Source organism: Elephas maximus, chromosome 3 (assembly GCF_024166365.1).
Source record: "Elephas maximus indicus isolate mEleMax1 chromosome 3, mEleMax1 primary haplotype, whole genome shotgun sequence".
Classification (NCBI taxonomy): domain Eukaryota; kingdom Metazoa; phylum Chordata; class Mammalia; order Proboscidea; family Elephantidae; genus Elephas; species Elephas maximus.
Genome location: NC_064821.1, coordinates 63,881,702 through 63,908,789, shown reverse-complemented (window position 1 = coordinate 63,908,789; position 27,088 = coordinate 63,881,702). Strand labels below are relative to the sequence as shown.

The 27,088-nt window shown below is 46.7% G+C and overlaps 1 protein-coding gene across 2 annotated transcripts in view; it reads left to right on the top strand.

The window, feature by feature from the left end:
• The window catches only part of ASAP3 (ArfGAP with SH3 domain, ankyrin repeat and PH domain 3), a 45,695-nt gene that overhangs the window by 3,836 nt on the left and 14,771 nt on the right, over nt 1-27,088 (top strand). The window contains exons 1-5 of one of the 2 annotated variants that reach the window (XM_049878236.1): nt 7,878-8,068; nt 21,131-21,203; nt 21,298-21,443; nt 22,239-22,313; nt 23,425-23,474. In XM_049878236.1, the coding sequence (XP_049734193.1) occupies nt 8,054-8,068; nt 21,131-21,203; nt 21,298-21,443; nt 22,239-22,313; nt 23,425-23,474 (359 nt within the window). In that variant the 5' untranslated portion in view covers nt 7,878-8,053. Of the gene's footprint in view, nt 1-7,877; nt 8,069-21,130; nt 21,204-21,297; nt 21,444-22,238; nt 22,314-23,424; nt 23,475-27,088 lie in introns of those variants that run through there. The other variant, XM_049878235.1, reaches the window with a different exon arrangement.

The following is a 27,088-nucleotide window of genomic DNA, read 5'->3' as shown; positions in this document are numbered from 1 at the left end:
ACAAAACATATGCAGTTTCAAGAGGGATATAATAATTTTTAAATAGAAATTTAAAAATATAACAGATAAGGCTGAAGTTACCTCTGACCACTTCTCACACACTCTGTACTCTCCCCAGAGGTAACTGATGTCAGGAATTTAATGTGTGTGCTTCCCAAGGTGTGTACTCTTAGAAAATATATTATTGGTGAGAGGGGTGATTACAGGGTGTGGTTATTTAAATTAGTATGTCTTATCATGCACAGCTTTGAGTTTCGTTGCAGTCAAATTTATCTTTTCCTTTGTGACTTTTGCTTTTTTGAATTTTATTTCAGTAAGGATTTAATTTTTAATATTCTTGTGAATTTTATATTCTGCTTTGTACTATATCCATATTTGTTTTAGTATATAAATTTTGTAATTTTAGAGATTGTTTACAAGAAACGTAAACCCACTCAAGCTCATTTAGGTTGAAGGGGAATTCGTTTTAAGGAATTAGAGCTACCTCATGGAATTGAAAAGAATAAAGATAAATCATAAAGAGAGGGAACCTGTGGGTGGTATAAACAGTTAATGCACTTGGTTGCTAACTGAAAGGTTAGAGATTTGAGTCACCCAGAGGTTTGTGGAAGAAAAGCCTGGTGATCTACTTCGGAAAAATCAGCCACTGAAAACTCTGTGGAGCACAGTTCTACTCTGACACACATGAGGTCACCATGAGTCAGAATTGACTCGATGGCACCTGGCTGCTGGTTAAGTAAAGATAGACCCCAAGGCTGAAACTTGAGGCTGGGAAGACATCAGGAATTAAGGCAACTGCTTCTTCCTTCTCGCTCGAGATCTCTTGGCTTCTGTACATCTTGCTCTCTACACATCTGACCAGTGCTTTTGCTCACTTATCATCAAACAAGCCCCAAAGCACAGCTTTAGCCCCCACACTCTCATGACCTTGCTGGTCCAGTATCTGAAGGTAACCGAGCCAGTCTCATGTCGCACTTCCAAGTTCCTGGCAGAGCAGTAGATGGCCCGGCCCAGTTTCTGGATTGATTCCAGAAGCTGGGTCTCCACCCCTGTTTTCCTCAGGAGAGGTTGTGGAAGGATAGCCTTGGGCAGGGCAAGCTTGCCCCCAGGAACCCACCCTGTGGGAGGGGATACTTTTCAGAGAAGAGGGGCAGGGTCCAGACAGTCACCCCAGAGGTGTCCATGGCGGTTACTCTCCATTCGGCACAGTTCAGGCTCCAGGGAGAACACTGTGCTCATCCTATTCTTTGTCTCCCTGGCTACCCAGCTATAGATGAACCCCAGTTTGGAAAGCTCAGACATAGGGGAATTGGAAAGAGGGATTGGAGAGTTAAGGGGTACACACAGATCTGGGAGGCCCTGAATGCAATTAGATATTCAGGCTTTTTCCCGGGCAGTGGGACCACTGAACCCAATCATGTTGCCCAAGGAATGGATAAGGCTGGCCCTTCCTGGGGTACAGCAACCAGCATACCCAAAACACCCACTGCCGTTGAGTCGATTCAGACTCATAGCCATGCTATAAGGCAGAATAGAACTTCCCATAGGGTTTCCAAGACTATAAATCTTTATGGGAGCAGACTGCCACATCTTTCTCCCACAGAGTAACCAGTGGGTGTGGACTGCAGACCTTTCGGTTAGCAGCCAAGCACTGAACCACTGTGCCATCAGGCCTCCTCTGCAACCAGCCTACCCAAACCAAACCAAACCGTTTGCTGTTGAGTCGATTCCAACTCATGGTTACCCTACAGGACAGAATAGAACTGCCCCATAGGGTTTCCAAGGACCAGCAACCAGCATAGTACCTGGCATATTCTGAACCTTGTGAAATGATGGAGCCATGGGGAGCAGAGAGAGCACTGTGATAGCAGACTTTGCAATTTATAGAGGCCTGCCCATGGCCACACAAAAAGTTACTTGTCTTCAAGGCCCTGGGGGAAAACCCAATTTTGGCCCTAAGGAAAGAGGGACTTGGTATACCCTTGCCTTTACCCCACTGAGTGAGCATCTGGCTCAGGTTGGCTGCCTGATCCTGCCCTTCCATAGATTATTGGATGCTCCAATTAGTAATTTCTCCCCATTTTCCACGTTAATAAGTAGAAGCTCAAGAGAATGGTCTATTTCTATGTGCATCATGCCGTATAGGCTTTTTGTACAAATTAACTCATTTTACCCTTACACCAACTCTATGAAGAAAGTGGTATTATCACCACTCTAGTGTTGAGAAGACTGAGGCTCAGAGAGGTTAATACTTAGCCCAAGATCACACAGCTAGTAAAGAGGGAAGCTGGGATTAGGTTAATCCAACAAATACTGGGAACTGTCCTGTGCCAGGCATTGGGTAGACACACTGCTGAGCAACACGGATGCAGTCCCTGCCCTATAGAGTTTACAGAGGAAACAGGTAAACAAACAAATAAGTCAGTAACTGCACATTGTGTTAGGTGGCCTGAAGGATCACCCTCCTCATCAAACCTTCCTTGAGTTTTAGTCCTGGGCCCTCATCCCTTTGCATGCTAGCCTCTCTCCCCAGGCAGACTCATCCACACCCTTGGCTTCAGTCACCTCCCGTGTCTCTGGATGACTCACACACTTATACCTCCTGCCTAGTCCCAGATATCCAATTGCTTTTTCTTGACAGTTTCACTTAGATGTCTCAATGTATTCAAAACCATACTCAAGAACTTTCCCTCTGGGCTGGCCCTTTCAGTGTTCCCTTCTCAGTGAGTGGTATCTCCCTGTATTCTGTTACACAAGCCAGAAGCCTAACATCTCCACATACACACTTCATCACTGTCTTGGTCATCTAACGCAGCTGCAACAGAAATACCACAAGTGGATGGCTTTAACAAAGAGAAATTTATTTTTTCACAGTTTAGAGGGCTAGAAGTCCGAATTCAGGTGTCAGCCCCAGGGGAAGGCTTTCTCTCTCTGTCGATTCTGGAGGAAGATCCTACCCATCAGTCTTCCCCTGGACTAATAGCTTCTCCGGGCAGGAACCCTCAGTCTAAGAGACGTACTCTGCTCCTGGGGCTGTTTTCTTGGTGGTATGAGGTCCCTCTGTCTCTTAGCTTGCTTCTCTCTTTTATATTCCAAAAGAAACCAGCTCAAGACACAATCCAATCCTGTAGATTGAGTCCTGCCTCATCAACACAACTGCCACCCATCTCCCCTCATTAACATCATAGAGGCAGGATTTACAACGCATAGGAAAATCCATCAGATGACAAAATGGTGGACAATCATAATACGGGGAATCACGTTCTAGGCAGATTGATACACACATTTTGGGGGGACACAGTTCAATCCATGACAATCACCAAGGCCTCTGCAGCCTACCCACTCCTCTACATCTCTCTCCTAGTCCAAGCCACCATATCTGTCCCCTGGAACACAACAATGGCCTCCTATCTGGTCTCTCTGCTTTTACTTGAGCTCGGTTCTTCCTAATAGTACTGTATCTCCCTCCTTTGCAGCACATCATAGATAAATTTCACATTTATTTATATAATTACTTTATTAAAATCAATCTCACTAGATTTTGAACTCCATGAGAATAGAATCTAATCTCATCATTGTATCTCCAGTATTTACCATAGCACCTGGCCCACAGTAGGTGCTCAGAAAATTCTTCTTGAATAATAGAAGAATAAAAGAGGAAAACAAAAAAAGGAACATTAATAGGGAGTAATTTTTTTTTTTAATGGTGGGGGCACACTCCAGATGGAGGGAACTGGTTAGGCAAAGGCCCTGTGATGGTAAAAAGAGGCCAAAGCAGCAGAAGCATGGTGGTAGGCAAATGGAAGAGCGACACCAGATGAGTTTGGGAAGGTAGGCAGGGCTAGATCATATTCAGGCCCTGGTAGCAATATATACTTCAGAAAGATTATATCAGCTGGTTTGTGGAAACAGGATTGGAGGGGGCAGGAGCTGACCCAGGAGACCAATAAGGAGACTGTTATGGTTGTTTAGGGAAGAGATGATTGTGGTATGGATAGGGTTGTGATTAGTGGAGGAGAAGAGAAGTAGATGGATTCTAAAGGTATTTTATAAGTAGTAATATCAAAAGTTGCTGATGGAGTGAATGTGGTGAGTGATCAAGAATGTTTTTCAAATTTCTGATGAAGGGAGCTGCGATGTACTGAGAAGGGAAGTCTGGGAGAGGAACAGGTTTGGGAAAAATCAAGAATTCTGTGTATATATCTTTGAGATACTCAAATGAAAGTGTCAAGAAGGCAGCTAGATGTGTGAGTCTGGGGCTCAGCGGGAAAGGAATGGGCTGGAGATAGATGTTTTGAGATGATGGGTCTCAAACTTCCATCTATGTAAAAGTCACTTGGCAAATGTGTTAAGGTGCAGAATCTCAGACATCATTCCCAAAGACTGATTCGCTAGCTGCATCTTAGGGTTCTTATTGCGAACAACAAAAACTAACCTGAGCTAATTTAAACAGAAAAGGAATATTTAGTAGCTCACAGAATTTCTGGAAAGCTGGGGAACCAGGCAGGAACAAGGGAGGCTAGGCAGCAGTCAAAATCTCAGCCAAAATCCTGGTACTAGTCAGTTTGGTGAGGACACTAGTGCCACACACCGAATGCCACAGCTTGTACTGCCAGTGTCTCCCGGACACTAGGCACCATCAGTGCTATTGGCACCACCGTTACAATAGATATTCCACTCTTTCTGCTCCTGATTCAGTCTGTGGTGAGTACCTCTGATTGATCAAGCCTAGGTCATGTGCCTGTACCCTAGCTGCAAGGGAGGCAGGAAAGCAAGAATTGCTCTTTTCAGCTTTTATAGGAAGAGGCAGGCGCTGCTAAGTCTCACACATCAAGTAATTCCCCAGGCATTGGAACGAGCTTCAGATGCCAGACTGGCAAATGACAAATGTCCTTGACAGCAGGTTGCCAGTGTACAGAGGTGTCTTGAGAATCTGCATGTTTAACAAGCACCCCAGGAGCATTCCAGGCAGGTGCCCTGTGAGCCTCATTTTACATACATTGCTTTAGCTGGTGTTTAAAGCTGTGGGGATGGATAAGATCACCTAGGGAGAGTAATCAAGAGCACCCAGGCCCATGCTCTGGGGAGCTCTAGTATGAGAAAATGGGAGAAGAAGAGGCATTAATAAAGAGGACTGAGAAGGAGCTAACAGCAAGGAAGGAGGAAAATCAAGACAATGTAGTGTCTCACAAGCCAAGAGAGCAGTATTTCAAGGAGGGAGCGATGCTTGACTTTGTCAGGTGCTGTCCAGATGTCCAGAGGTAGAAGGAGAAGATGACACACACCTGGATTTGGCAACATGAAGGTTATTGGTTGTCTTAAAGACAGTTTTAGTGATACTTTCCTCTCCACACCAGCCTGGACTGATTTGCAAAAACAAAAAACCAAACCTATTGCCGTCGAGTCGATTCCAGCTCATAGTGACCCTGTTGGACAGAGTAGAACTGCCCCATATGGTTTCCAAGGAGCGCCTGGTGGATTTGAACTGCCAACTTTTTGGCTAGCACCAGTGGCACTTAACCACTATGCTACCAGGGTTTCCAACTGATTTGAGGAGGCAACAAATGACAAGTTTTCCTGAGAAGGGGGCAGAGACATGGAGTGTGGTTGGTGGCTGAAGGGATCTGGGGCCAAGAGGGTTTTCTAGGATGGGATTGGAACCCAGCCTCTTTGACACACCAGGCTGCCTCTGCCCAAGGGGCAGAGGGGCTTCCCGATTTGCCAGCCTTGAGCGCCTTGAGCACAGTCTCTCAGTCTCCTTCTCTCCCCAAATTTCAGTCCTTCTCCTGACATTCAGCTGTTTCTGGCCACTGAAGTGACACAGGCATGTTTGGGGACAGAAACTGGAGCTTCAGGTCAGAGCAGAAGGAAATGCTTTCCCTGAAGGTGATTTGATCAGAGTCCCCAGGCAGATTAAAGTCCTTTCAGTGGGCCAAGTGCTTGGGCCCAGAGCAGATGAGGACATGGGGCCCACAGGGGCACAGTGAGTTCCTCAGACTCTAGGGCAGGGTCCTGACTCCTTTTGTCCTAGGAACATTGTGTCTCGGCCACACCCAGGTCACTGGAGGTGCTGTGGGGTGTATGGGAGGCTGAGCTGGGAACAGCTGAGGAAGGCCCTCTAACTCTGCTGGTTTTCAACCTTGGCCAAGCTCTTAAGAACCTCAGATGCCTGGGCCTCCACTCAGACCAACTGAGTCAGAATCCCATAGGGATGAGACCTGGGCAAGTGAGCAGGGCAGCAGTTCCCCAGCTGACTCTGATGATCATTAGGGTGAAGACTAGTGTGGTGAGCTATTGCCTGCCTACTTAAGGTTGCTGTTGTTGTTAGGTGCCATTGAGTCGGTTCTGACTCATAGCAACCTTATGTACAACAGAACTTAACGGTCCTGCACCACCGTTACAATCGTTGCTATGCTTGAGCCCATTGTTGCAGCCGGTGTGTCAATCTACCTCGTTGAGGGTCTTCCTCTTTTCCGCTGCCCCTGTTCTCTACCAAGCATGATGTTCTTCTCCAGGGACTGATCCCTCCAGGCAACATGCCCAAAGTATGTAAGGCGCAGTCTCGCTATCCTTGCCTCTAAGGAGCATTCTGGCTGTATTTCTTCCAAGACAGACCTGTTTGTTCTTCTGGCAGTAATCCATTAAACTGCATGTATTGGACACCTGCTGTGTACAAAGGCAGAATGGTAGGTCCTGAGGGTATGAAGATAACTAGACAAGTTCCACACCTGCGTAGGAGAAGGAAGACTTATGTTGGTGAAAAGATGATTGACAACCCGCAGCGGTGGATACAGGGATGTGACCGTCTGTGGAGAGATTCCAGTAACCTAAGCAAGATAGACCTGGGTTTGAATTCTTAATGGCTGTGTGACTTCAGGCAATGACTTAACCATTCTGAATCTGTTTCTGTATCTGTAAATCAGGGATAATAATAAGTATCTTATGGAGTTGTTTGAGGGGACTACATATGAAGTGTTTAGCATATACCTGGCACATAACAGGTACTTAATAATTTTCTAAAATTCCTTTTTAAAACCTAAGTACACCTGCACACAGCATACTTAAGGAGTTCAGGAACCACAAGAGAAAAGGGGAGAATGGCACCATGAAACAGGAATGAGGTAATTACCACAAGTGAACGTGAAAATTATTTGTGCCATCTAGGCAGCCAAAGCAAAAAGAGATCCTGTGTACTTTGGAGGTATACAGGAAGTAGTAGCTGAGCCTGATACGGACAAGGCAGGTTCTTCCCTCAGCCCTGCCCTTTGCTCTCTCATCCTTTCATGTCTTCCTCAAACATTTGTTGAGAGCCTACCCAGAAGTTCTCAGTCCTGGCTGCACATTGCAATCTGGGCTGTATATTACTTGGGCTGCTTGTAAAAGGTAGATTTTTTTTTTTTAACTGAGATAACATTCATATAATATAAAATTTGCTATTTTAACCATTTTAAAGTGTACAGCTCAGTACAACGTACAATCATCAGTACTGTCTAATTCTAGAACATTCCCATCACCCCAAAAAGAAACTCAGTACCTACTAGCAGTCGCTTCCTACCTCTTTTCCCCCAGCCCCTGGCAACCTCTAATCTACTTTCTGTCTGTATGGATTTTCCTGTTCTGGATGTTTCATATAAATGGAATCATACAACATACAGGCTTTTTTGTCTGGCTTATTTCACATAACATAGTATTTTCAAGGTTCATCCATGCTGTCTGGGTTGCTTTAAAAGCAATAAAAATAGGAATAGCAGACACTTAGAGAGCACAGGCACTCTTGTAAGTGCTTTCTGTAAACAGGCAGTTCCCCCCCACCCCCACCCCCCACCCCGGGTTAGAAAGTCTGACTTATGGACAACTAGCACTTAAAAATGGACTGCCATAAAGCCCAGAGCCATGCTTCACCACTCACTGCCCTCCAGATGCCTGCTCACCCTCCCCCCAACTCTGACTAAGCAGGTCTGGGGTGAAGCCAGACATCCTTATTTTTTTCAGGATGATTCCACTGGGTGCCTAAGGATACAGAAAATGTGTCTGCTGGTCAGGATGGACCTATATGCCGTGTACTGGGGTAGGTGTTCTGACTCATGGCAACCTTATGTATAACAGAACGAAAAGTTGCCAGGTCTTGTGCCATCTTCATGATTGTTGGTTTGTCTGAGTCCATTATGGATGTTGTTGTTGGGTGACATCAAGTTGATTCCAACTCATAGTAATCCCGTGTGACAGAGTAGAACTGACCCCATAGGATTTTCTGGGCTGTAATCTTTACAGAAGCAGATCTCCAGGTCTTCCACCTGCAGAGATTCTGGGTGGGTTCTAACCACCAAACTTTTGGCTAACAGCTGAGTGCTTAACTGTTGCACCAGGTGCTGTTATACCCATTTGACAGGTGGGGAAATGGAGGTTCAGAGAGGCTAAGTCACTTGCCATAGGTTACATAGCTAAGAGTACTGGGACCATAATTTGGACCCCAGGAAAGTGTGACGTGAAAGCCTGAGCTCTTAGCGTCTGCTGCCTTTAGGAGCCCTTGGTGGTGCAGTGGTTAAGAGTTCGGCTGCTAACCAAAACGTTGGCAGTTGGAATCCACCAGCTGCTCCCTGGAAGCCCTATGGGGCAGTTCCACTCTGTCCTGTAGGGTCACTATGAGTTGGAATCGACTCGATGGCAACGGGTTTTTCATAGTGCCTTGCTTATATTCATTCATTCTACAAACCTTTATTGATACCCATGTGCTAGGCCCTGTGCTAGGTGAATGAGACAACCCTTGTCCTTTTAGAGTTTTCAGCCCGCAGAGAGGTCAGACATGTGGTAAGTAGGGGCCTTAAGTGCTCTTATAAAAGCCTGTAGAGGGCACAGAGTGACTTGGAGGCAGGAAGAGCCAGTTCTATTGTGGTGGGGAGTCAGGAGAGATGATATATTCTGGGCAGAATGGGGGAAAGACTCCAGGCAGAGGTAGCAGCCTGGCACGTTTAGGAAATTGCAGAGTTTGGTAGGGCTGGTTGGTGTTTAAAAGGGATTAGCAATGGATGTTAAGTCGTATAGGGAGGCAGGAAGGGACTTGCCAGGGTGGACAAGGGAACTCAGAGGGTGGGGGCACTGGACCCTTCCCTGTTCTGTCCGAAAGGGCAGGCGGGGCTCTCCCTACGGTACAGTGGAATTCAGGGCTTGGGTCCAGGGGTCTGGCAGGAATCTTCGGCAGTCGGTCCAGCAGAGTTCTTACTCTCTTAGCTCATCACTGCCGCGCAGTCTCCCAAGGAAAATCTCAGCCAGGAAACTTGGGGTTTACAGAGTCCTCAGTGCACATCGAGGGTGTGGTTCCCTTCCTGCAGACCCTCTTCCTCTCTGCTTCCCACCACTCTGCAACGGGCAACTGAGCTGGTGAGCCTGGACAGGGGCCCCGCTGGGGAGATGTCTGTGGAGGCCCTACAGAGGGGACGCAGGAAGGAAAACAGCAAGAGTCTGCAGGATCCTGAAATAATAAACGTCAGAGCTGGCAGGAGCCTTCCACTTCCCCGCCCAACCCTTTCATTCCAGAGGAGGAGTCAGAGGCTCAGGGAGGGAAGGAGACTGGGCAAGGTCATACGTCGGGGCTGGGGCAGAGCTGTAGCCACTGTAGGGGCCGGGAGCAGACTGGGCATGGGACCTCTACATGGGCCATGCCTAGGGAAAGCTAACTCTGCTCTCCTCTGGCTCCCCCTTCTGACTCCCCCAGCCTGGACTCTCAGGTGGTAGGGGAGAGGGTTTCTCCAAATAAAAACCATTTGTAGACTTTGGCTCCTGCTCATTTGCTGCTGAGCAGGCGGCTGGGTTGGAACAGCCTTGCAGGGTGTGATTAACTTGGACTCCCGAGTCCTGAGCATTGACCTTAAAGGAATTTGGAGCTCATGTCTTTCAACCCTGATTTATACAGATGAGGAAGCTGAGGCACAGGAGGAAGGAGCTTGGCTAATGGCAGAGCCAGGTCTAAAGTTCAGCTCCCTACTACCACCTTGGAGCCCTGGTGGCATAGTGGTTAAGAGCTTGGCTGCTTGACAAAAGGTCGGCTGTTCAAATCCACTAGCCGCTCCTTGGAAACCCTATGGAGGCAGTTCTACTCTGTCCTATAGGGTCAATATGAGTTGGAATTGACTCTACGACAACGAGTTTGGTTTTTTTCACCACCACCCCCAGTCCAGGGCTCTTGGCCTTATGTCTAGTGCTGTACACACTAGAAGGCCCTTCCCTCAAGATGTTTTCTGTATCACTTCTCAAGATGCCTGAAATCCTACCATTAGAGAAAAAAAAAATTACCTCATTTAACCTTCACAGCAGTCCTTGAGGTTCCGGAGGCTCAGAGAGGTGGGATTTACCTCATGTTTTGTGATAGCATGATAGTGAGAGAGAACTCTGGCAGCAGATGGCTCCACACTCCCTGGCTACCCACATGATCTTGAGCAAGTTGCCTAACGTACCCCAGCCTGCGTTTCCTCATCTGTAAAATGGCGAGGGTAATAACTACCTCACAGGGTTGTTGGGAAGGTTAAATGAGGTTATGAGCATGAAGTGCCTGCCCAAAACAAGCACTGAGTAATTCATGTCAGATTCCAGGGCTTCCCTGCTGAGAATTTGCATTTCTGACAAGTTCCCAGGCAATGCTAATGCTGGTTAGGGACCAGTTCTCAGAACCACTAGTAGAGCAGTGAGTCTCAAAATTTATTATACATAAGAATCACCTGGGGATCTTGTTAAAATGTAGATTCTGATTCAGTACATCTGGGGGTGGAAATGCAAATTCTCAGCAGAGGTTTGAACTGGAACGAACTGGTTCCCTGCTTTTCGGAATATGAGAACCCTCTGTCTTATTCTATGAGCTTTTTATTGTAGAAATTTTCAACACAGAAGTAGAATCACCCAGCTTTAACAATTATCAATATTTTGTCAATCAGATTTTTCCCATCTACCATGCCCCACTCTTCTTATAAAGAATTTGGATTATTCACAGAAATAGAACATAATAATGAATCCCTATTTTTATTATTTATCACGGAAACCCTGGTGGCGTAGTGGTTAAATGCTACGGCTGCTAACCGAAAGGTCGGCAGTTGGATCCGCCAGGCGCTCCTTGGAAACTCTATGGGGCAGTTCTACTCTGTCCTCTAGGGTCGCTATGAATTGGAATCAACTCGATGGCAGTGGCTTTGGTTTTTTTTGTTGGTATTATTTATCACCTAGGCCTGCCCTGTCCACACCCCACCTGTTTCCCCAACTTTGATATTCTTTTGAAGCCAATCCCAGACGTTATATAATTTCATCCTTAAATATTTCAATATGTATCTCTAAAAGGGAAGGACTCCTTTTTTTGTTTATCTAACTGTAATACCATTATTGTACCCCAAAACATTAACAATAATCCCTAATTCATCAATTAATGGGTCAGTTTTCGTATTTCCAAGTCTCATAATCGCTATAACTTTTTTATTACAATTTTTTTTTTTTTAATCAAGATTCCTATGCATTACCATTTGTTGACATGTCTCTTAAGCCTCTCTTAAGGTTCCCTCTCTATCTTGTTTGCTGTTGGAAATTCCTTTGTTAAGGAACTGGCACCGTTTGTTCTGTAGTTTTGCAGTCTAGTTGTGCTTATTGTTATAACCCCAGGTATGTTTAACAACCTTTTACATTTCCTGTAAACTGGGAGTTGAATCTCACAGTGAGAAACCCCATTTCTTTTTCTGAATTTTATATATCACTTTATTAAATGTTTTTGAAGGAGCCCTGGTGGTGCAGTGGTTAAAGCACTTGGCTGCTAACTGAAAGGTCAGCGGTTCGAACCGTCCAGCCACTCCGTGGGAGAAAGATGTGGCAGTCTGCTTCTGTAAAGGTTTATGGCCTTGGAAACCCTGTGGGGCAGTTCTACTCTGTCGTGTAGGGTGGCTATGAGTCGGAATTGACTCGATGGCAGTGGGTTTTGGGTTATTAAATGTTTTTAGTGTAACTTGGTTTGCTCGTGAAAATATCATATTTTAATTATTACAATTAACATACAGCACATATAACTTAACCTTCATCGTGGACATCAGAGTCCAAGATCAAAGGAGCCAGGATTCTGCCACCTCATAGAACCCCCTTTGAATGCCAAAGTTTCATTGACCTTCCCATGACCGTTATACTTTTATTATTGATTGAACGAGGAAATGGATAATGACAAAAAGCTAATGATTCAAGAATGCTTTTAAAGATTTCTGTGTCCTGTTGGGAAACTCTGGTGGCATAGTCGTTAAGCGTTGAGCTACTAACTAAAAGGTTGGCAGTTCGAATCTACCAAGTGCTTTTTGGAAATCCTACAGGGCAGTTCTACTCTGCCTTATAGGGTCGCTATGAGTCGGAACCAACTCGACAGCAACAGGCTTTTTGTTTTTTGTGTCCTGTTGATCACGGCAGCTGCATGCATATTTGGAATGTGGTCAAACCAATATTGTGAGACTTTTTAAAATTTGATCCACAGTGTTATAATAAATGTGGCTTCAAAGGGCCCCAGTAGTAACTCCATGGACCCCCAGCATTTGGGGCCCATAGGCTGGGAATGAACAAGAGAGTTAGAGTCCAGCCATTTGAGTTCCAAGTCCATCTTGGCCACCTTCTGGCTGTTTGAGCTCAGACAACTTTCCTCACCACTCTGAGTCTCACTGACTTATCGATCAGATGAAAGCAGAAATGACTGTCTCATTGGGATGCTGCGAGTCTTAAATGGTGGATGTCAAACTGCTTTACAAACTGTAAAGCCCGGTACAAGTTTTAGTCGGTATTTTTTCCTTAGTTTGTTTGCATTTCTAATGCAATCTCAGGCAAGAAACATGTTTAAGCCTTTGTTTTGCAGTCTGTAAAATTAGGAGGTAATGTTAGGTTACCTCTAATATTCTGTGATCTCTCACGGGACCACATCATGGTCCAAAGCAAGAATAGAAAATGGTTTTCATCTCCTGTGCCAACTCTAGTTAAACTGGTAGAGGCTGCCTGGAGAACAGTGTGAGCGAAGTAATGAGCCAAACCCAGGGTTGGTGGGAAAAACGCTGTGATGGATTAGTGATGTCTGTAATGGTCATGGGATAAGACCAAAGTGGCACCTGTGCTCCATATCATCAAGGTCCAAAGGAGTGAATTATATCTAATGGTGAAATTTAATCTACAGCTCCCAAGGCCAGCAGCTCTGCCCCTGTATCCGTGGCTGAGTCGCTATGGTAACCACAGCTGGCTCTGAGAAATCACAGGAATGAAGAATGGGTCCTATTGATGAATCCTGACTCAGGAGGGGGTCATGCAGCAGGCCCTTCCAGGCAGAGCAGCTGGGCATGGCACTAGCGCTGCCATCTGTGGGCTTTTGCCTACAGAGACCACAAACCAAAGAGACAGAGCATGGTGTGGTTTGGTGTGGTGTGGTATGTGTGTGTGTGTTGGGGCGGCAGGGGGCGTGGGGGCACAAAGGCATGGGCAGTGCCAGCAGTGGGAATTCAGGCTTTGTCTAGGGCCGGTCAGGCAAGGCTGCCCAAAGGATTCTGATTGACTTCCCAAGTTCAGACATGTCCCTGCCACAGTGTTTTACCCACCTTTGCCCAATGCTCGCCCCAGTACTTGCATGGAGCCACTGAGTCTTAGCTCTGAAAGAAATCTAAATGGCCATCGATTCTAATCTAAAATCCAATGCCCAAATCACTCTCTAGCATCTAAAGTCCTTGAATAGTTCAAGTAATAGGGAGCTCATTCCCTCCAGGGGGTAGCTTATTTTTCCTTAGGACAGTCTTTGTCCATTTGGGCTTAATTAGTTTCTGTCTCCCTGACTTCCACCTCTCAGACCTGGGAATCCTCTCCAGGGCCAAGCTGAGCATATTTAATTCCTCTTCAGTAGGACAGCCCCTCCAGTGTTTGGAGTTAGGAGTCCATCTCTGCTGCCTACCTTGTTTTCTTTGGACGGGTTTCACTCTGTCCCTCCACTGAGTTGGAGGGGATGGTGAGGGTGTATGGTAGAGCTGTGGAGCTCAGAGCCAGGTCCAATTCCAGGATCAAGGAAGCTGTGTCCCCTATCCTTTGTGGGGCAGCATGGTAGTGTGGAAAGAATGTTAGCTCAGGAATTTCTCAGATTTGGGTTTATATTACAACTCTGCTGCTATCCAGCACTGCATGACCTGGATACATCCCTTCCCTGGCAGCTTCGTCTGTAAAATGGGGATAATGATGCCTACCTCAAAGGATGGCTGGGAGGGTGACCAGTAACATGCCTGGCACAGAGCGGGCTCTCAGGACATGTAACGTCTTGTCCCCTTGTGACTGCTCCAGAGACAGAGGTTTCACCATGGCCCCTCTGCACCTGGGATTCCTTCATCTTTCTGAGCAGGATCCTTGTGGAGGGAAGAGGGAGTGCCATTAATTACCACAAGGAAAGTTGAGAAATTCTCAAACAAATTCAATTTAATTTTGAAATAGGTAACATCATTAAAAAAAAATTAGCTACTACTAATAGACAGTACTGTAAGTACTTTGCCCATGTGAATTTGTTTAATCTTCCCAACAACCTTGTGCAGTAGGAATTACTAGCATCCCCATTTCATGTATGGGAAAATTGAGGCACAGAGCGGTCACAGAGCAAGTCACTGGTGGAGCTGGGATTCAAAGCCAGTAGTTTGGGAACTTGTAGCAATGATGATGCACTGCCTCTCTGAAGGGTAGAATTAGACCAGTGGCTCTCAATCTTTCCTATGCGTCAGGGACACCTGGAGGGCTTGTTAAAACACAGATTGCTGGGCCCCATGGTCAGAGTTTCTGATTCAGGCAGCCTGGGACAGGGCCTGAGAATTTGCATTTCTAAGAAGTTCCCAGGCATTGCTGATGGTTCTGGTCCAGGAGAATCACTGACTCTCAGGGATATCAGGGGCCACCTATCCAGTCTCAGGCATGGGGAGTAAAGGCTGATCTCATCCAGAGTCAGAAAATAAATCACAGTGAGAATCATAGTCATATTTTCCAAATGCCTCAAGCCTTGCCACATGCTACCACATCTGTGGTCTCATATAATCCTCATAGTAACTGTGTGAGTTAAGTGGAGAATGGATTTTTTTCTTCCCATATTATTTTGTTTTTCTCTTATCTTCGAAGAAGAGGAGATTTAGAGAACTGTCTGGGCTAGTATCACCAGGGGGATAGTTTTAGGGGAAACTGGGGCTAGAGTCCCAGCTCCTGATTCATCTTGCTGTAGTACCACCATTACGGAGGTTTTGGACACCTCTCTACCCTTCCCCAAACACCTTCCCCTTCCTAGGTTACTGTCAGAATTTCCTTTAGTTTAAATATTTGAGCCCCATAATACCATAGACAGTAGGTGTTATTAGTCATTTATACCCTAGTGTGGATGGTTTTCAGATATTTTTTTGAGAAAGAGGTGGTTACAATTCTCCCCTCTCCATGCCCCCTTCAGGCACTTGCGTGGTTATGAGCCTCTTGTCTGTGTCCCAGGCATCTGACACCATGCCTGGCTAGAATAAAAACAAACAAACCCATTGCCGTGGAGTAGATTCTGACTCATAGCAACCCTGTAGGACAGAGTAGAACTGCCACGTAGGGTTTCCAAGGCTGTAAATCTTTACAGAAGCCAACTGCCCCATCTTTCTCCTGCAGAGCAGCTAGTGGGTTCAAATTACCGACCTTTCAGTTAGCAGCTGAGTTCTTCACCCCTGTGCCACCAGGGTGCCTTTCTGGCTAGAATGTTGTTATTATGTGCCATCGAGTCGTTTGTGACTCATAGTGACCTTATAGGGCAGAGTAGAGTAGAACTGCCCCACATGGTTTCCAGGGAGCAGCTGGTGGATTCAAACTGCTAACCTTTTGGTTAGCAGCCCAGCTCACCACTAAATGCTTGTTGAATAAATGAATGAATGATTGAACTATATTCCTCTCTTTGCCCATTCTTGCCAGAGCAAGCCTCCCGCCTCTAGCAACCCTACCGTTTATGCCAAGTGCTCCCCCACCCTGCCCCACAGTGCAGTCTCTTCTTTTCTTTTCTGCTTGCCCGAGCATCACAACTTAGGGGAAGCTTCCGACTCTTCCAGGTAGACACAACCCTGCTTCCTCTGGTTCCCCAGTACCTTGTCCGTCTTCCATTATAGCGCTCATCACATTGCATTGCTGTTGTTAGCTACTATGGAGTCGGCCTCCTGCTCATGGTGACCCCATGCACAATGGAATGAAATGCTGCCCCATCCTGTGCCATCCCCATGATCGGTTGTGGTTTGAACTGTTGTGATCCATAGGGTTTTCATTGGCGAGCTTTCAAAGTAGATTGCCAGTCTTTTCCTAGTCCATCTTAGTCTGGAAACTCTGCAGACACTTTTTCAGCATCATAGCAATACGTAAGCCTCCACTGACAGCAGAGTAATGACTGCACGTGAGGCGCATTGCTGGGAATCAAACCCAGGTCTAAGTGTCTGTCTGCTTGGCTCTTTCTTCCTTTGGATGATGATGTCCTTGAGAGCTGAGACTGTGTGCCTTTTACATAGGGTGTGAGCACATAGTGGGAACTCGATAACTAGTTGAATGAATGAATGGTTTGGTGAACTGTGGTTGCTAACAGCAGTAGGAACAAGAACGGTATCTTACTGAAAAGACGTTTTCTGATATATGTCTGACAAGGGCATTAAAGGACAGTTTATGGGTGATCAAGGTGACTTGCCTGCCTGTACCAGTTAGACCTAGGTTTAGCTACAAATGGCAGAATACCTAGTATAACAGTGGCTCATACAAGATAGACAGTTATTTCTCTTTCATGTAAAAGAAGTCCAGAGACAAGTAGTCCAGGGCTGACAGGATGGCTCCCCAATCCGTTCTTCTGTTTTGTTGCTCTACCATCACAACACGTGGTCTCCACCTCATGGTCCAAGATGACTGACCTGAGCTGTAGATATCACAAATGCATTCTAGCCAGGAGAAAAGGATGAGAGGGGGTGACCTTCTCTTCCTTTTAAGGATGCTTTCTGGAAGTTAGCAAATGAGATTTCTATTACATTCCATTGGCCAGAACTTAATCACATGGCCACATTTAGCTACAGGATAGGCTTGGAAATGTAGTCTTTATTTTGAATGGCCAAGTACCCATCTGAAAAACCAGGCTTCTTGTTTGTTAAGGAAGAAGAGAGAACGGATATTGGGAGCCAACCAGTGGTCTCTGCCACAATGCTTTTATGGCTACAGGGAAGAGAAATTCTCTCAAACTTGCTTAAGCACTAAAAAGGAATATGATGGATTTGGTGGTATTTCACAGAGGCCCAGGGACAGGAAGTATGGAAGGGCCTCTCAGATACCAGGATGTGGAAGCTACCAGAAACCAGGGAAGCTCTTCTCTGCTGCCTTTCTATGGCAGCATGGGACTCATTTGCTTTTCTACACTTCTTGTTCTTTTCTCTCTGCACATAGCGGCAAAGTCATCCCAGCTTTAGCACTTCCAGTCAATTAACTAGCTTCCCAGAGCCTCAATTCCATATTCCCAGGAGAGAGAATCTGATTGGCCCAGCTTGGGTTAGGTGTCACCTCTGGTCCATTCAGCTCTGGCCAGAACAATAACAAAGCAGCATGGGCCCACCTCTCCAAGAGAGGAGAACAGTTTTCAGAGAATGAGATTATGAGATGAAGAGACTCCCCAAAAGGTATCTAGAGCATGTATACTCTCAGGTCTGTGTTTCAGGACTTTGCAGACTATCATTCATTCAGGCAGTTACTGAGTATCTTCTGTATGCCAGGGGTGTGGGTCAGCCCTCTAAGAATTTTTCTAAATCTCCTTGGAAATTGTTTATATTTTTTTTTCTTTAAATTTTATTTTGTTGTTGTTGAAGATATGCACAGCAAAACACACACCAGTTTAACAGTTTCTACATGTACCATTTAGTGACACTGATTACATCCTTCGAGTTGTGCAACCATTCTCACCTTCCTTTACTGAGTTGTTCTTCCCTCATTAACATAAACTCACTGCCCGCTAAGGTTCCCATCCAGTCTTTCAAGTTGCTGTTTTCAGTTTGATCCCATATAGGTAGATAAACCGAAACCAAACTCATTGCTGTCGAGTTGATTCCGACTCATAGAGACCCTATAGGACAGAGTAGAACTGCCCCATGGAGTTTCCAAGGAGTGCCTGGTGGATTCGAACTGCTGACCTTTTGGTTAGCAGCGGTAGCACTTAACCACTACACCACCAGGGTTTCCATATAGATAGATAGTTCTTAAAAAAGAGCATAATGCTCAAGGCAAACCTTTTTTACTAGTTAAGCTCAACTATTGTTCAGTTTTAAGAAGACTTCAGGGGATATTTTTGGTTTGAGGTTCAAAGATTATCACAGGGCAATAGTTTCAGGTGTTTATCTAGTCTCCATGGCTCCAGAAAGTGTATAGCCCATGAGAATTTGAAATTCTGATCTGCATTTTCCCCCTTTTGATCAGGATTCTTCTCTGGAATCTTTGATCAAAATGTACAATAATGGTAGCTGGGCACCATCCAGTTCTTCTGGATGCATGGCAAAGGAGGCAGTTGGTCATGGAGGTAAATAGCCACATATTCTATATCCTCCTCCTGTTCCTGACTGTCCTTCTTCCTCTGTTGCTGCAGGTGTATAGAGACCAATTGTTGTGCCTTGGATGGCCGCTTGCAAGCTTTTAAGACCCCAGGCACCATGCAATGAACTAGGAGGTAGAACAGAAGCGCTAAATACATTATTAGGCCAATTAACTGGGATGTCCCATGAAGCTATGACCCTACACCTCCAAACTAAGGTACCAAATCCCAGGACGTATTTGGTTGTACATAAGCAGCTACTGTACATGCAGCAGCTACTGTCTTTTTTTTTGTCGTTGTTGTTGTAAATATATGTATCACACAACTTTTGCCAATTCAGCTTTTTACAGGTGTACAACTTATTGACAGCAATTACAATAATCGGCTGTGCAACCCTACCCTTAATCAATGTGATTTTTCTATCACCTTTAACCCCCCTTTTCCACCTCCCTCCTGCCCCTGGTAACCACTAATAAACTTTGGTCTCTACGTTTGCCTTTTCTTGCTGTTTTATATAAGTGAGGTCATACAATCTTTGTCCTTTTGTGATTGGCCTATTTTGCTCAGCATAAGTCTTCAAGCTCCATCCATACTCCAGCATTTATCTAGACTTCATTCTCCTCCTGCTGCGTAGTATTCCATTGTATGTAGGTCCCGCATTTTATTTATCCATTCCTCTGCTGATGAGCATTTAGGTGGTTTCTACTTTTTGGCTATTGTGAATAGTGAAGCAATGAACTTTGGTGTACAAGTCTGTTTTTGAGTCTCTGCTTTCAATTCTTTTGTGTATATACCTAGAAGTGGAATTGCTGGGTCATATGGTAGTTCTGTTTTTAGTAGAAATTGTTTATGTTTTAAACCTGAGCAATTTTTTGGACTGAAGTCATAGCTTCTTAAATTAATCGCCTTTTATAATTTTCCCTTTTCAAGTTTCAAGGTGGGGATCACGGTCTAATATACTGGGATTTGGTGAACATGTATCTCCCTATCCAGGTCTTTGGGAACTACAGAGATCACCATGTTCGCTTCTCTTGTTTTCGTTTCTCCAGTAAGAAGTGTCCTAGCTCTTTAGCCGACTCAGATATGGCTCCCTTTCCCAATCTATCTGATATATTGACTCTCTGTCTTCAGCTCTGGGATGAGCCACCACTGGTTCCAGGTATGAAAGCATCTCAAGTTCATGCAGAGAGGAAATGTTAGGCATCTAGTCCCGGTGTGAAAAGTACCGAGAATTTGATGGATCCTTCTGGAATCAGCAACAGATCATAGGTGCTGTTCACTGGGTGCATACTCCGTGCCTGACACCAGGCTAAATCCTGTACATGGATCATCCCATACATGTAATCCTCACAACAACCCTGAGAGGTAGGCCTTATTTCCCTATTCTACAGTAGGAAAATGAGGAAACTCAGAGAGAGTAGACAACTTGCCCACTGTCATACAGCATCTTGGCCTTCAGAGGCTTCGTATAGGCTGAGGGCTTCGAGAACTTTCCACAGTGCCTCCAAGATCTGTGCATTTAGACTCTTTGGAGATACCATCCCAAATGTGTTTGCTAACTCTTGTCATGTTGAAGCCACTCTTCTTTGGATAAAAGAAGAGTTGGGGTCAGGGTGGGGCTGTGGTGGATGGAGCACTGTACTGGGACATTCCTCGGAAGCCCAGCTCAGCAGCTACCCCACAACATGACTCAGGGCAAGCCCCATCCTTTTTTTGGCCTCGGTTTCCTCATTTGTGGTTCTCTGGGTTCCTTTCAGGTCTGACATTCTATAGTTAACAAGTTAACTGCATTTCATTGAAAGAAGGAGTGTGTCTGGGAATTTTCCCATCTGTGCCAAGCCCTCCTGGGGCATGTGAGTCCTGCTTCTCGCCATCTTTTGACCTTTCCCACAGTCTGATGTTTGTTCCATGACCCCTGGACTTTTCTGATTCTCCCCAGTGGTGGTGGAATGTGTTCTCTCAACCCTCTTTCATTCCTTGGACCTGGGTATCTGAATGCCTCCAGCCCTTCACCACCTGCCAAGGATCCAGCCTCTTCCTCCTTGACCTCACATGGCTGTTTACTGAGCCTGGGATTTAAATGCTGAACACATGTTTTCCTGGCTGTGTCTTTGGGGATGTAGAGATGTCCAGGTTTTCTCCTTTGGTCTTTTGCTAAGCATTTTGTACATATTTGTCAAATCATTTACCCTCTCCTTGAGTCCATAGTGTCATAGCCATTTTGCACACAAAGCACTGGAGGCTCAGAAAAGTTAATAGATTTGTCTGGATTAACACACTGATTAGTGCCGGAGCAGAGCTTCATACTCAGGTCTGGTGTACCGCCTATGCCACGTGCCTTTGAATCTCTGCATTTGCTTGGCCTGTACTGGAGCTGAGGAGAAAAGCCTGTGGCCTGGATGGAAGAGAGTAGAAATGGGTATGCTGTTTATGTTTGATGGGGGTGCAGGGGGGCCCTAGGGAGGCATTCCAGAGGCCAGCAAAACTCTGTATGTGTTTGGAGGAGAAAGCACCCCCTGCACAGCTCAGCACCCCTGAATCCCTGTCCACATTTTCTTCCAGAGCCTGGAAGGAGACCAAGCCATCCTGCAGAGAATAAAGAAGTCCGTGCGGGCAATTCATAGCTCTGGCCTCGGTGAGTGAGACAACTCTTGGCCAGCCTGCCCAGGCAGCCCCTTTCCCAGCCCCAGTCTGGAGCTAACTCTCAGCTCCCTTCCCTCCCTCCACAGGCCATGTGGAGAATGAGGAACAGTATCGAGAGGCTGTGGAGTCCTTGGGCAACAGCCACTTGTCCCAAAACAGCCACGAGCTGTCCACGGGCTTCCTGAACTTGGCCGTGTTCACTCGCGAGGTGGCTGCACTTTTCAAGAACCTGGTGAGGCCCCTCACCTTCCTCAACCAGCCCTTAGCCCAGGCTTGGGGTGAATCTAGTGGTCCAAAGAACCTGACCAAGGAAGGGCTGGGCTCCTCCCTCTCCTGTAGTCTTCCGTGACCCCTGACCCATGACCTGAGATCCCTTTCCCAGCTATGACCTCTCCTTGCGTTCTTCTTCCTCTCAGACTTCTCATACAACCCTTCTCTCTCTCCCCTCGGCTTTCTCTCCTGTGGCTCTGCTGACTACCCAGGGGCAGAGAAGGGCGCAGAGCGGGAAGAGCCCTGTGAGGGGGGTCCTTGGAGGAGGTTTGGGGAAGGGAGGGGCGGACTCTGGGATTCCTGCCTTTGCACCACGGCAGCCGCCACTGCTGCTGTCACTTTCCCCGTCGCCCTCTGCTTTCCCCATCGCGTCTGCGTCTTTCTCAAATCCTGGAAACTCTGCTCGCTTCAGCGAGCCTCTCAGCTCCTGCACACGGCCCAGGTGGGCTTTAGAGAGTCAGAGGGAAGTGAGGTCGTTCCTGGCCAGGGAACAGAGAAGGGACTGACCAGGGGATGCTCTCGGGTGAGGTGAGGTATTGAGGCTGAGGAAGTCAGGCATGGAGGCAACAGCTTTTATGGAATGCTAACTGACGCCTCCCCTTCCCCTTCTACCCTTCCTTCTTCAAATCTTTCTCTCCCCGGCTTCCTTTACCCCCGCTGCTCCCTCTTGCCTCATGATGCTTCCCTGTACCCTGAGCCCCTTGAGGCTGAACAGGGAGTAACCCAAGGCGGGGGTGGGGGTGTCTGCTTTTTCCAGATTCAGAACCTGAACAACATTGTCTCTTTCCCCCTGGACAGCCTATTGAAAGGGCAACTGAGGGACGGGCGACAGGTGAGCTTCAATGTGGGAGCAGGGGTGCACAGACATGGTGAGATGGAGGGAGACCATAGGGGAGGCAGGGCTGGGCCGAGGCCTAGGCCGAGACCAAGAGAGGGGGCTGTCGTGGTGGCAGTGCTGAGCCATGAGAGGACTAGAAAACCCGACTCTAGGGTCAGCCCGGGGCAGCTGACCTACTGTCTACCAGGCCCTTATGTGAAATGTCTCATGCTGTTCTAACAATGACCCTATGAGGTTCTATAGAGGTTCCATAGATACTGTCATCCCTATTTTGCAGTTGAAGAAATTGAGGCTCAGGGAGTTAAATAACCTGTTAGTAAGTGGAACAGCCAGTGTGAGAACCGAGGACTCCTGCTCCCACCCCTGGGCTGTTCTTTCTGTGTTTGGCAGCCCCTGGCTGGAGCCAGAGTGAAGCTCAAAGGTGACAGAATAATCTCCCTGGGAAGTCTGCCCTAGAAGGCTCAGGGGAGGAGCAGTCCTCACCACAGAGGGCTCCACCCTACCTTCAGCTGGGCAGCAACCTGGGAACCACCCAAACCAGACAGGCAGCTTTTTCACTTGGCTACCGGGGCACTTGGAAGTTGGGACGGTTCAGAAAGGTGTGAGCAGGCTGGCTTGGTAAACTGGGCCAGTGGTCAGTCAGGTCTCACTGGCTTGCTGTGTGGCCTTGAGTAGACTTCTCAACCTCTCTGTGTTTGTTTCGCAACCTGCCCCTTCCTGGTGAGAGGATGATGTGGTACTAGGCAGGGGAAAACAGTGGGATAAAGTTAGGGAAAGAGTTTGACCTTCATCCTTCCATCCTCATCCTCATGGCTGATCTCCATCTTCTGAGAAACCATCAACCCCCTACACCCCAGGCCAGGGCCCACCAAACTTGACTGATTCTTTGCAGCTGAGAGGAGAAAGTCAAGTGGGGGGCCGGTTGGGTCTGTTTGGGGTAGGCGGGGGTTAGAGCAGGTTTGGTGTCAGGGCTACTGGAGCAGGGTTGGTTGGAGTAAGGCTCAAAGCAGCACAGGCAGGTGGGGTCCCCCTAAAAGTAGCAAGCTCTATTGCTTATTCCAGAGCCTAGTGCCCCATTGGGAAAATTGTTGTTTTTAAACCTTAGGATTCAAAAAAGCAGCTGGACAAGGCATGGAAGGACTACGAAGCCAAAACGTAAGTGGCCACAGCTAGGGTGGGCTGTCTAGGAGAGCCGTGCTTATGTTACGTAGGAGGGCGGATGTCAGGAAGAACCTAAGTGCTGCCAGAACATGTCACCTGGAAGTGCATGGCATCTTGCTCTACAGAAGCGTTTACAGGGGGCGGCCTATGCCTGGTCCTGACGGAGTCTGGGGGCCACCACAGGGGAGCTTTCATGAAAGGGGCCTCAGGATGCTGAGCAGACCCATCTGCTCCATGCTGCCAGGCATGGACATGGGTAGAAAGAAGCTGCCATTTACTGAACACCTCTGTGTACTGGTCATTTATTCCTCACAGTCACCCAGCCCTGTGAGGGAGACATTAGTATCCCAATTGTCAGATGAGGAATTGGATGCTCAGAGAGCTTAAGTCACTTGCCCAAGGCCACACAGCTAGGCAAAGGCAGAACTGGGGTTCTTGCTCCTTGCTCCTCTTCCCGCAACACCAGGCAGTATCTATAAACATTTAGTTGGACATAGAGGACGACAAGGGAGTTGTCATATGTAGGCCTCCTGTGTACACCACACGATACTCCAGATCACCCCCAGCTACTGGGACATCTTGGGGACAAAAAGAGCCTCAGGCACCCACTGGCCAACTCCTCCCAGTGGAGACTCCTAAGGCTTTTTTTCCCAGGACTCATACAGACCCCAGCCCCAAACCTCTGCCCCACCCTCAGGGCCCTGCAAGACTCTACCTGATTGCCGAACATTGTTCTTCTCTGTGAAATTTTGTTTTCTTTTGCATTTTGCAAAAGCAGTACATATCCATTAGAAGCAAAAATTTCAGTCATAGTATTAGAGTCATGCAAGAAGCATCTGATACCTCTCTATTGTTTGAATTTTTTTTAAAACAAGGTATGAGTAACACTGTAATTTTATCATTTGAAACAAGAAGCAGGGGGAACTACCAAAAACTATGCAGAAAATCCTTAATTTCCAAGCCTAAGGTATGAACATCTTTCCAGTCATGCTCTTGGTCTTTATATAATCCCTATATATAATGAAATATTTTTTGCAAAACCGAGATCGTAATAATCATACTGTTTTATAATCTGGTTTTTCATTTAGAAGTACATCATGACCAGCTTTCTATATCATTACATATTCTTATACAAAATGATTTAAATGGGTAATAGATTTAATCCTCCTTATCATTGAGGGAGGGGGCAGTGGTGGTTCCATGGTAGAAGTCTCGGCTTCCATGAGGGAGACCCGGGTTCGATTCCTAGTCGGTGCACCTCTAGTGCAGCCACTACCTGTCTGTCAGTGGGGGCTTGTGTAGTCACTATGCAGCTGAACAGGCTTCAGCGGTGCTTCCAGACTTAAACGGCCTGAGAAAAAGGCCTGATCTGCGGCTGAAAATCAGCCAGTGAAAATCCTATGGCTCACATGGTCCGATCCTGTTGTTAATGGGGTCACCATAAACCAGGAGCCAGCTCGACAGCAGCTAACAACAACAGGAATCATTGGGGAAGCATCCTTGGAAATAAGTCTTTGCTCCCACCTGTAATTATCTCTGAAGTCAATTCCAAGAAGTAGGTCCTGAACTTTTTATTGTTCCTCTAGCTCCTTCAGCTACGGAGACCTCCCTGAGTCTGAAGGAAGGCCACATCCTCTCCTTCCGCCAAAATCTGTGGTGTGGGTCCTGTGATGAGCTATGTGGCCATCCCTGCAGGTGTCTCATCCATGCCTGGGATGGGCTGGGGCCATCTGTCCCCATTAGAGGCCCAGGGATGTATGCTGGAGACTTGAGCTATCTTTGTCTTTATGATTTGATGTGGGGCCGCAAAGCCTTCATCTTCCTGAGTTGCCTTGACTAAGCCCTTAGCTTTTCAGGGCTTTCTACCAAATGGAAAGAGTAAGTCCCACCCTGCTGACCTCCAAGCAGCTCTGCTTTTACCAGGTTTGTATAATGAGCTTGCCTGTAACATTTCATTCAGAGAAAAGACTCTATTTTATTGTTGGGGAAAATGGTTTGCTAAGGTTATTCAGTGAGTTATTGACACGGCCTGAACTGGAATCCAGGGTTTCGGTGTCTAGTGCTCTTTCTGCATGCTAAGTGGTCTCCTGGTTCCTGCTGTGCACACTACATGGTTTGTACTGTGTGTCCTAGCACGGGGTCCATGTGCATTCTGTACGAGTTTCCCAGGGCTGCCGCAACGAATCGCCACAAAACTGCAGAAATTTATTCTCTTGCAGTTCTGGAGGCTAGAAATCCGAAACCATGGTGTCGGCAGGGCCCTGCTCCCTCTGAAAGCTCTAGGGAATATTCCTAGCTTCTGGTGGTGGCTGGCAATCCTTGGCACTCTGTGGCTTGAGGCAGCGTCACTCCAGTCTGCCTCTGACTTCATGTGGCTGTCTCCCCTCAGTGTGTGTGTATTTCTGTGTTCAGGAGCAACGAGGGAACAAAACTGAGTCACAGAGTTGGTTACCAGGGCTGCCCCAATGCTCTAGCTCTAGATAGACCCGGGTTCAAATCCTGGCTCCATCACTTAACAGCTGTGTGGCAAGTAACACAAGTCATCTCTGAGCCTCAGGCTCCTCATCTATAAAATGTGGTAATGATTCCTGCCTCACGGGCCTGTCACTTTACTGTGTGAAGGGCCTACCAGAGCACCTGGCATCAAATGAGTGCTTAAAAATCATAATCAGTAGTAAAAGCTTCTTTTTTTCCAGACACTGTGATAAGCTGTTTGTATCTGTTATCAGATTTATTCCCTTGGGCAGGGAAAGGTGCTGTCATTATCCCCAATTACAAAGTGGTAGGAAGAAAAGCAGTGCCACCACAATCCCTACCTGGGTGGATCCCACAGGTGTGTAAGGCAAGAACGGTGGATCAATGAGTAATTGAAATACAAAATGATGGTGCCCAATGATAGTATCAGCACAGAGGTAGCAGGAAAAGTGTGTTGTTTTGTTTGGGTGGAGGGAGGGGTGATCGGAAAAGGCATCACAGAAGAGGTGGCACCTAAGCTTGGTTCAAGGCACCAAGGTTGGTGGGTGGTGCGTGATTCCTTGTGACTTCCTTCCTCTCCCATCTCCTTCGTCCTTGGCCTCCTCTATCTGCTGGGAGTACCTATTCCCCACTCCCTGAATAATATTAGATTGTTGTTAGAGTCCCCTTCCCCAGTCATCGTGACCTCTTAGTAACTAGCATTTAAGTTCTTTCCACCCACTATTTCATTTCATTCCTTCTGCTACAACTCCATTCAAAGGAAATAAAAACATTCCTAACCTCTGAAATTTTTACGAAATGTTGGTGATCCTTTAAGGACAGGGAGGAAGTGGGAGTTGCTATTTTCTGGGGGAAAAGCACTCCCCAGCTATTAGTTTGAGGTGTGTTAGGTTATCTCAGGATGACTATGTCAGACTTCATAGGCAACACCGCTGCATTACCATAGCTGAGGCTGAGAGACAGAGCTATCTATGGTAATTACAACGCTGTTCGAGTATTCACAGCCTATCTTCACGCTGAGCTAAAGGGCTCCTGTCTTTTAATCTCCACTAGATTCTGTATAAAAAAATATAAAATGAATAAATTTGGAAGTTAACCTGTTGCCATCGAGTTGATTCCAACTCATAGCGACC